The following is a 10,991-nucleotide window of genomic DNA, read 5'->3' on the forward strand; positions in this document are numbered from 1 at the left end:
TCTCACAAGTTGTATTTCTTGCACTTGGCTGTGTTTGCTGCTGCCAGGTTCTGGAGTTCATATCTGACAACTGGAATGAGAACTGTATAAGCCTGGGTTGATGGAACAGGCATGGATCGTGTGATCCAAATCCTTTTATTTTTTTTTTTCTTAAATAAGGAGTTTTCTTGAGCAATGTGGGTAGAGGCAAATTTCAAAATGGAAGGAGAAGGAACATCCTTGCTATATCAAAATAGGTGAAGGAAATGAGATTGGGAAGTAAATGAGATGATTTCTGCTTCTGTATCTCTTTAATGTGAAAGAAAATTGATCTGATTCTTTGTAGTTGTTGATATTGAAATTCTGATAGATTTAGTCTAATGATCTCTCATCAGTCACTTGGTGCTTTCAAAACAGAGCAAGAACAAAGGAGTGAAGGATACACACATCTCTGTGCATAGGAACTCTGCAGTCGTACATTGTATGTCACATTGTAATATGAAAATAAACTTGGTTTTTTTTTCAGAAGTGACTGTTTTTAATCTCTCTAACAAGTCTGCATTATAGTTGCAAAATGCTTTTCTTCTTTGACCTGATTAGCAGTTACTCCAGGTTTTGACCAAAACTTTACTAGGCTCAGAAGATTTTTTTTTTGTTTTTGTTCCAAGGTGTTACTCCTTTTGTTGTGGAACTCCAGCTAAGGTATAGCCAAGCATACAGCTTGTCTTGGCTTTGTGAGATGAAGTGATTACAAAGTAGAACCAGAACCATGGAATATCAGCCCAGAGAGATGTATCTCAAAAACTGCCATGGGAGAAGAAGGCTCTTATGCATAGACAGAATTAAACCAGAGACCTTAATGCTTTTAGAGAACTTTTTTTGATTCATCTTCTTCCTCCTTTATGCTGCCTCTCTGCATTGTGCTGTGGGACTTGTATTTCACTCTCTGTCCACGTACAAGTGCATTTGAAGGTCTCTATATGAGTGTGGCCACGCTCTTACTGAGTCATGTCTGCTGTTAGTGGAAGTGTTTGGTGTTGTTTGTCTTTTTTTTTTAGTAGCACTCAATTTGAGATTGTACTGATTCCTGTGTGGCAAATGGTATATGAATCAGATAGTTTGTTGTGTGATTAAACACAAAAAAATTGTCTGTTTTCTTTAAAGATTTATTCATTTTCTTCTTTTCTTTTAGATAAACAGAAGATGATAGGGAGCAATGAATCCTCTACTGAAGGACCAGTGCCTACATCCTACTTAACCTTCCTGGCTTATTTACTGGGAGAATGGACTGGTATAGAACACACTGAAACTTATCTGAGTTATGGAGTCTACCTTTCATGGGTGCTTTTTCCACTTGCAATAGCTTTTATACTTCCAATAGCTATCTTCTTCTTCTGCCTCAACACTTCCCTTCTCCTTCTTCATATTCATAAAAGGAGGAAGAATGGATTTAATGAAGGACATTCTGGTGATGTTTGGTATGGTGCAAAAGAAATGTTGGCTAACCTGTGGGATGGACATGGGAGAATATGGCATGGTAAGCAAAATCTGATTTCTCTCTAAAAAGCACTGACTCTCAGTTTATGGCTTTGTCTGTGAAGATTATCAGTTTAAATTAAATTGCTATTGCTGTTTATTGACTGCCAGTAGTTCTTCAACTTTGTGGGCCTGGGAAAGGAAAGAAAGAATTGAGACTCTTTTGGTTGTACAGTTTTGTCTTATGCTTTTATTCCTTTGCTGCTACTGCTTTCATTTAGCCAAATAAATGCAATTTAAAAAAAATAATCTTTTTAACTGTTAATAACTGCTCTTGGATTTTCTTTTTCCACGAGGACCTGAAGTGATAGCTACGTTAAAACTTAATTCCCTGTGTCTCAGGAATTATTTAGCAAGCAAGCAAAAAAAAAAAAAAAAAAAAAGATTCAATATGTAAACACTGAGAGCTAAATACCAGTTCCCTAATAGCTAATATCTCTACATTTGTTTGTGTAATTTAGCTGCATGTAACTGACATCGTGCCAAATGTTGTCTGAAAGGGGCACTTGGTGTCAATTTGCTCTCTAGTTACCACTTCAACACTTTTGGGCTCTCAAGTCAATTCACAGAGGCCTACTTTTTGTATTTTCTTTCTATGTATTTTTGACAACTACTTTCTCTAGTAGAAGAACGTCAAAACTAAGGGCTCTGCTCCTTGTCCCTCTGCTGCTATATCTTTTCTGAAGATAGACTTAATAAATGATTTGGCTTCTTTCTAAGGAAATCATAAGCTTCTTTCAGAACCGTTCATTCTAGATGCAGCTAAAGGAGAAAGAGATGTTTAAGAGCAATTTACATAAAGAACAAATCCATCTTGAAAATCATCTCTATTTGTTCCCCAGTCAAAGGGATGAGGGTTGTCAAGGCATTTATAACCAGATGGTGCAGCGGCTGTATCAGATTGGCTTTGTAAGACTAAGATTTAACTTTTGAATCTGAGAAAGTACACTAGATCAAAATCAACAGCTACATCAAAGAGCTTAAAATTCTCACTTCATAATGAAAAGCTATTTACTTTTCTCATATGATTTTTTTTTTAAGGCCTTGGCTTTTTTCATCCATAGTAACTTTTTCTCTCTTATAAGGTCTGACTTTTTATTTCACAGAAAAGATTTTTATCCAGTCCCTCATCTACTATTATGACTTTTCTTTCTGCCCTGTCAACTGCTTCCACTTCTTTTAGTAAATTATGAAATGCTCTGTGATTTTTTTCTTTTTTATTTTTTTTTTTTCCCACTTGGTTAATCAGCATGTTGCAGGAAGAACTTCCTGAAATCTCAAAACACTGAAGGTGGGGTGGGGGAGGGAACCCCAAACAAAAGCCCAACCTTGTATGTGATACCTGTAATTTTATTATGCAAATGCTAGCCACAGCTATTACTCCGGTTATGCTCAGATAGCATGGAGCACAGTTAGTGGTCGCCTACAGATGGTTGGTAGATGTATATCTGTAATAGGCATTGAAAATAGAACAGTGGGAGAGAAGCCAAAAGTACAGACAGAAGTTTAAAAAGGGGGGGGGGAGGAGGTGGGAGGCAGGGAGAAGGATTTTCACACCTGATTACTTCAGAAGGAATGAGATTTAGAGAAGAGCAACAATACTGTAACAGAACTGTTCAGTGTAAACTAAATGTATAAGTAAATGTGTTCTGAGCTGGTCCATTTTATTGTTTTGTGCTAGCTGAATATTCTTTTCAGCGTTAACTAAATGAGAAACGTAAGTTCAACGCTTGTATGGGTTCATGTGTGTTTCAGTTAGGCATATAAACCCCCAAAGAGCTTTTAGTGCTCAGTGATGGAAAAGTAGTCTAAGTATAACTCTGAGAGAGATAACAAAGATGAGTCTCAGAACTTGGGATTAAAAAAGACACGTAAATGGGTGTTGTCATGTTAAACTGCCATTAACAGTTGCTTGCAGCAATGAACTTGATTTTGAAAGATAGGTAGCAGCTTGCCACAGTAGTGTTTCAACACTCCTATTCAGTCCTTATTTTGATTTATCTTGAATGATTGATTCAGAGAACTGCAGCCTTGAAGGCAGTGAACTGAAAAAATAAGATAAAATTATGCAATAGTTGAAGAGAGCGAGGCTGTTAGTTCTGTTGTTTTCATTCTCTCTTTAAATAGAGCTTCAAATAAGGCTTGTAAACATGAAGCTGTGAAAGCAACTTAGTAAATGCTGCAAGACAGCTCTTGACATTTTAGCAGTCACTTTGCTCTAACACTTTTCAGTAGATACTGGTTTCAACTTGCCAACTTAATGCAAATTAGTTTATGTAGGATAGAATTGTATCGTACTTTGATATCCTTTATGCCTTTAACTTCTAACAGGTTATGAACTTCATGGGGATGAAAATATTCCAGAAGGACCAGCACTTATTGTGTTTTATCATGGAGCTAGTCCTGTTGACTATCTCTATTTCATGGCTAGACTTCTTATACGAAGGAAGAGATATTGCCACGTAGTAGCGGATCATTTCGTCTTTAGATTACCAGGTAATGTACTTCAGTATAAACCATCAGTCTGAGAGTTCTTTAAACTTTTTTTTTTTTTTTTTTTTTTTTTAAAGATTGAAGTTATTAAAATTCATTGTACAAAGCTTACAGAACAAACTTTCAGGCAAATATTGTTAGTCTGTTGGAACAACTGTTCTTAGTAAAGAGTGTGTTCTTATCAAACAAGAACAAGTTTATGCAACTGGCATCTCCTGCAACTGCAGAGATGGTTTGCACTCCAATCTGGGCAACACTTTTAATAACTTTAGAGTGTTCAGAAGCAAAGAGAAGGAGATAATGGGAGAAAGACTTGTCTCTGTGTTATTCAGTAGCCAATACTCCATAATATGTCTATTAATATTTAGGCATGATTGTTAATTAAAGGTGAGTTGGAGTGTACTCTCAGTTGACACTGTGAGGTTAGAACTAGTATTCAGAGTGACTTCCCAGAAAGGAACTGGTAGAAACATCACGAAGTTCAGCAAAAGCAAATATGAAGCTTTGAATTTTGGATGAAGTAATCCCACGTGACAGGACAGATGGGAGCCTGGGTAGAAAGTAACTGTCAGAAAGGACTTCAGCATTCTAGTGGACAACAAAGTGAACATGATCATCCTTGTTGCAAAGGCACAGTGTGAACTCGACTATGTGCTGGCCTTTTTCAGCCTGAGTGTAGCCAACAGGTTAAAAGGAGTGATTCTTTCTCTTGATTTGGCACCTGTGAGAGCACATCCAATGGTACTGTGTCCTGTTTTGTACTTCCCAGTTGTACTTCCCAGGGATATTGTCTGGAGGCTGAAGCACACACTGTTTATTTGGTCTATAACAAATAAAGGTGGAGGAAGATACTACTGCTGTCTTTGATTACTTAACTGTGATGTGCAGAGAAGATGGGGTCTGACTCTTCTTTAAGGTAATCAAAAATAGGATGATAGGAAACAGAGGCAAGCTGCAGTTCCTAAACTGTAGCTGGGGAAAATCTGTAGGGATGGAAATTCAAAACTGCTGACTGAGGCCCTGAATAGGTTGGTCCAGTTGGACAGCTTGGAAGGGTGTTCAGGGAGGATAAGCCCAAGGGGCCCAGGTAATTGATTCGGATTGTCTTGAAGTCTGCACAATAATCTGTGGCTGGCAGCCTAGATAGATAGGGCTTCTTTTGTGAATCAAAGCAAAAAGATGGCCATCCTTTTGTACTGGTACTTAGACTTTCTGATCTTGAAGCTTCAGATAGAATGGATGCCTTTCCAGAAGATGTTTTAATTAACCAAAATTTGCTAGACTTGATCTAAGAGAAATGGAGGGAAAGGATACTTGGATTAGACGATGTAATGATCATTCTGTTGTTAATATTCATAAATATGCTATGAATAGCTCTGAGGGAGTAGCTTGCCCCATGAACCTGAATCTCATATGTGCCAGTTTGCAGATGTTAATATGGAGTCTCACTGCCTCCTCCTCATCAGGCACTTTTGTACCAATTTAACTGTGATTAACTGGATTGTATTTGTAGCATGTTGCTGTGCCTCTTGAGGGATGCATGGGCCTATAAGGGGTCAAAGAAGCTTAAGTCTTGACAGATACAGCTTGATAACTTATGTAGGGGAATTTAAACTAATAGAAAAAACTCTTGTAGATACCTGGAATTTCCTGTTGAACACTGGAGTTAAATCCAGCTGACAGGTGGTCGTGAGTGGCGTTTCCAGATGTTGGTACTAGGGCCTGTCCTGTTCAGTATCTTTATTGATGACCTGGGATTGAGTGCACCCTCAGTAAGTTTGCATGTGACACTGGGTTGAGAGGAAGTATAGATCTGAGGATAGGAAGGCCCTTCGGATGGATCTGGATAGGCTGGATAGCTGGGCTGAGGCCAATGGGATGAAGTTCAGAACCCAGCACTTGGTCTTGTTGCACTTTTACCACAACAACCTCATGCAGTATCTTGGACTCTTCTTTGGTGTGTGTGTGCATACATAATCATTCCTCTGTACTCAGCACTGGTGAAGCCGTACCTCGAGTACTGTGTTCAGTTTTGGGCCCCTCACTATAAGAAAGACATTGAGGCCCTGGGATGTGTCCAGAGAAGGGCAACGAAACTGCTGGGGGATCTGGAGCACAAGTCCTATGTGGAGCAGCTGAGGGAGCTGGGATTGTTTAGTCTGGAGAAGAGGAGGCTTGGAGGAGACCTCACTGTACTCTGCAACTTCCTGAAGGGAGGTTGTGGTGAGGAGGAGTTTGGCCTCTTCTCCCAGGCAACAAACAGGACCTGGGGAAATGGCTGCAAGTTGTACCAGAGGAGGTTTAGGTTAGACATAAGGAAGAACTTTTTCTCTCAGAGTGGTCAGGCACTGGAATGGCTGCCCAGGGAGGTGGTGGAGTTACTGTTCCTGGCAGTGTTCAAGAGGTGTCTGGATGAGGAGCTGCAAGATATGGGTTAGTGCTTGTGGTAGCGATGGTAATGGGAGGACAGTTGGACTAGATGATCTTGGGGTTGCTTCCGACCTTGTGATTCTGTGATTCTAGATAACAAATGTGTGTTCATAATAATAAATACTCGTTTGTTAAACTGAGGGTAAAAACACCTGATGATCTGTTTTTGAGATTTAAACTTGGCTAGATCAGTTCTGTACCTTTGTTTGTGGCTGACTGAGTTAATTTTGGGCTCTGTGGGAAACTTTAAGAAAGAGAAGTAATCTTTCTCATGTTGCTCAGTGACCTGAAGTTCCCATTTCAGTATGCAGTGTGCACAAATACTACATAAGTTTAAAATACATTAAAATAAACATAATTGGTTTCTTTCTTGCACCTTTTCTTCATTATACTAGCTGCCTAAATTGAGCTAATTGTCCAAACGTGTCTGTCTGATACCTGTAAGCAATTTTTGCTGTTCTGTTGCTCCTTGACGAGTGGAGTAAGTACGACATCTCACATTTAAGATATGAGTTTATGTAACTTTGCAGTTTTAAACTTCAGTAAATGTGAGCTCTTCATCTAATTGCATATGTGCAATTCAGGATCCCCAGGTTCCTCTGTGTAGTGAAAGGCCACCTGGATGCTCACAGACTGAGCTGCAGCAATCTGGAACACAGAGAAAGCTATGTTTCATTTATCATTCTCCTTGTGCACAGACTGCTCCTTGTGTGCTAAAGTAAACAAAACAAAAAAACTCATAATTTGCTGATGTTTTCTTTTATTGAACTTTATTATGAGTGCATCACATTGCTTGAAAAGTAAAGCTTGGGCAAAGAGAAGGTACACCACAGAAAACAACTCTGAATGTGGCATACAGTACTTGACTGTTTTTTTTTTTTTTTTTTTTCCAGTGTTTTACTGATTTATTTTTTTTTTTTTTTTTTAAATTTTGAGGTAGCATCTGATTTCATGACAGAAAACCTAAATTTTCAACTTCTTAAATTGAAATTTACAAGCATAACTTTGTGTGAGTCCTTCTAGAAATATCTTTGATTTGGGATATTATGCTATTAGACTAGTTTTAGCCACTGTGTTCTGTCTTGGGAATTTGTACTCAATGGTAGTATGAATTAACATTTTCTGTATTAATGTTGATTTTACCCTGCAGGTTTAAAAACGTTTATTGAAGTACTTGGCATTATGCATGGACCAAAAGAAGTATGTGTCAGTGCTCTGAAGAAAGGCTATCTGTTAGCTATTTCTCCAGGCGGACTTCGGGAAGCACTCTTTAGTGATGAAACATATCCTATTATGTGGGGTAATCGAAAGGGCTTTGCCCAGGTGGCCATTGATGCAAAAGTGGTAAGTATGAAGTATCATGGAAGAGAAGCAAAAAATGCTAACTTCTTGTGGTTCTTTCTTCTAGGGGAAGCTGTTTTGATTATCAAATATTTGGTGTTAGATTGCTGAGTGACATGAATGCAATCTACTTGCTTTTGTAACTAAATTTCATGGCTTGTCCCATTTGACAAGAATGTTGTGGAGTCATCTAAGAATACTGTGGTTAAGAAATCCGGAGTTAAAAAGAGTAAGAGGTGAAATCGAGGACAGTTTCTAGATTATGAACTTGTTTTATGCCTGCCTGGTTGGGGTTGTTCCAGCTCAGCCTCTTACCAGAATAACTGGAAAGCAGCCACACATTGCACTTCTATTTCTCCCACTGTTGAAATAGGCTGTAAATCAGCAGACCTGCCTCTGCTGTTGTTGTACTCATACGAGAAGCACTGGTGTTATGTACTGCATTGGTATTTTTGTGCTAGTGAGGGATCTTTAGGGCAAACAGCAGCAACAAAAGATGCTGCTTATTAGTGTGAACTGTTTCCTCTTCAGTTCTTTTTCATATAAAGCACTGTCTATGATCACTAGGCATGATTATTTGTATGGGACCAACTATGGAGTGCACATAAACACATAATATATTTGAATTGCAGCTGTTTCAATAATACTTTTCATTCTCTCTCATTCTATATTTATACTTGAAAGATATATGCATATGTCCGCAGGTCTGCAAATACCTCATTTAAAGTGGTATCACTCCACAGGTTTTGTGCTTAAACACTGCCAAAGACAGACTGCTTAAATCTCTGGATTTTATACCCAAGTAGAATATTTTTAAGACCTAATTTTAAATGGGTTTCGCTTTTAACCAGGGGGAATGTAACGCATTTTAAGCAGGATACTTTCAACAGATTCAGAATTTTTGTAATGCTTTGTAATAGCATACGAAACTCCATACCATAATCTAGCAAATTCAACTATGCTTGTACTGCTTATAGTTATTTAACTGAATGTACGCTCAGTTTCCTTTCTGCACTCATAAAGATCACGCAGCTTCAGTTTCCCCCACTTCATAGAGATGCAGAATAGTATTGGAGGTAGAATGAAATTGATGAGAAAAAAAAAATCTGTATTTAGATTGAAGGGGAACTTTAAGTCACCTTTAATCACGAGTATAACTATTCGTGGAAAGAAAAATGTCTGAAAATCAGTACTGGGATCTTCAACTTCCTCAGATTGTCTAATTTCAGCAGTTTGTTTACCAGAAATATTGTCATCTAAACCAATTTCTAAGTAAGATGTTTTAAAGATGATGGTTCTGGAATAAGGAATTTTATTACCATTTGGTTTAGGCAGCTGCACTTTTTTAATTCTCTACAGCTGCACTGGATTATTTACAAACTTTTTTTTTAGCATCTTGATGCCTGTATGAAAAATCTCATTTCTGTATGTTTTTATTAAAAAAAAAGCTTAAAAGAGTGTGGATGCATGAAAATCTTAGCATTCTACGTTTTGATCATTTGTTATAAATTGATTTTGAAAAAAAAAAAATACATGTAGTATAACCTTCCCCTCGTCACCTCGTTCTTGCAATTCCTGACAGCTGTTTGCAAGTTCAAAAACAGTAATAAAATCTGGAAATAATGACACTGTTCCAAATGTTCATCAGCAGAAATGAATCATGAGCCTGTACAGAATATGAGACATCATGTGCAAAGCAATAGTCAGCGCAGTAGAGATGAATCAGACAAGTTTAGGGTCCCAGGCTTGTGAGTTCTTTAAGCATAACTATAAATTAGGCAGTCATCTAACCACTGGATTCACAAATGTGCAAGTACTTCTAGACAAGAGGAGGCTTAAGTACTCCATAAGTTCTGAAGTCCTGTACTGCTTTAAGAATATGGACATGCTGAAACCTTGCAGTGTTCTCCAGGCTGAAACTTCATGGCAGAAGGTGGCAAAAGAACTTAATGAATCCTTGTTTTGCTCTCTGTATGTCCTTGTCTGACAAACACTTGAAATTAATTTGTGTGTTGGGTTTAAGTGAGGTAGCAGTTTTCTAGATAGTGTTATCTTCATTAAATTCTTAATATGTTTTTTCCCTCCTAGCCCATCATTCCTATGTTTACACAAAATGTTCGAGAAGGCATTAGGACATTAGGAGGAATAAGTAAGATATTTTACATATATTTTTTGTAGTTTATTTTTCCATATGTGTTTAGCCTATCTTTGTAGAAATAATCCCATATAGATTTGAGAATTGACAAAGCCTTATATCTTGAGGTTTACTTGCTAATGCAATGCAGGGACGTGACTAGGATTCAGTGTCAGCATTAAGTGTGGTATTAGCTCATCTCAGTCACTCTCAATGTGGCAATGTGCTTTCCCAAAGAAGTAGAAGAAAGGAAAAAAAGTAGCCAGAAAAAGGCAGATAGGTTTAAAATATTGTTTTGCTCTGCTGATAAATGCTAGACATACTCTTAAGTTTTCTGCTGTTCAGAAGCAACGGTTTGCAGTTGACATTTCCTTTAAATAACCTGTTAAAGCTCTGTGCTTACACTTAAACTTGGTAACGTTTGAAACCTATTTCATCCATAGTTGTTATATAGTGCACCACTAAGTCTGTAGTTCTGTACCAACTCAGGTTTGCTTGCTCCTTCCTCATCCTTTTTGGAAGTTCTTGTACACTAATAGATGGGTATATATAGATGTCTGAAGAGCCCACCTTTGGAATGATTATGTCTGCATCTCTGCTGATCTGACAGTGCTAGCTCTTCCCTTGCCCCCATTCTATTTTGTCTATGTGTGTCTTCCAGCTTGCTATCAGGAAAAGCCTGAATAGTCTCCTCCATACTGCATGTTCTGTTTCAAATTATGCCATCATCATTTTCATCACAGATCTGCAGGACAAAACAATTCCATTTCTCATCCTCTCTAATTAAAAGCTGAATACTGGATGGAGAAAGCTCAGACATCAAATACAGTCATGCAGAATGATTCACACGTTCTTTATGATGTTCTACAAAAATTAAGAGCATTGTTACTGTTTTCAGAATAATTTTTCCAAACTGGAAGAGGCTTAAGCCAGAAAGATAGATGCTACTTTTATTCTATAGCACGGGTGCTAGAGGAATTTACTTCTGTTGATTGCTGGAGACACTACTTTAATTTCAATAGTTTTGGAATATTCTTTTTTTTTTTTTTTTTTTTTTTTTTTTTTTTTTTTTTTTTTT

At 37.7% G+C, this 10,991-nt stretch overlaps 1 protein-coding gene across 8 annotated transcripts in view; it reads left to right on the plus strand.

Moving 5' to 3' along the window:
• Positions 1-10,991, plus strand: part of LOC122171848 (transmembrane protein 68) — a 29,966-nt gene that overhangs the window by 2,310 nt on the left and 16,665 nt on the right. For 6 of the 8 annotated variants that reach the window (XR_006172110.1, XM_042839644.1, XM_042839643.1 and 3 more), the window contains exons 2-5: positions 1,172-1,516; positions 3,847-4,011; positions 7,589-7,782; positions 9,868-9,928. Coding sequence is in view for 7 of the 8 variants with exons in the window: in XM_042839644.1 (XP_042695578.1) it covers positions 1,183-1,516; positions 3,847-4,011; positions 7,589-7,782; positions 9,868-9,928 (754 nt within the window). In the remaining variant the exon portion in view is untranslated. Of the gene's footprint in view, positions 1-1,171; positions 1,517-3,846; positions 4,012-7,588; positions 7,783-9,867; positions 9,929-10,991 lie in introns of those variants that run through there. The other 2 variants (XM_042839646.1, XM_042839645.1) reach the window with 2 other exon arrangements.

The sequence above is a fragment of the Centrocercus urophasianus genome, unplaced genomic scaffold (genome assembly GCF_019232065.1).
Source record: "Centrocercus urophasianus isolate 14NV4802_14NV808 unplaced genomic scaffold, USGS_Curo_1.0 seq_11, whole genome shotgun sequence".
NCBI lineage: Eukaryota > Metazoa > Chordata > Aves > Galliformes > Phasianidae > Centrocercus > Centrocercus urophasianus.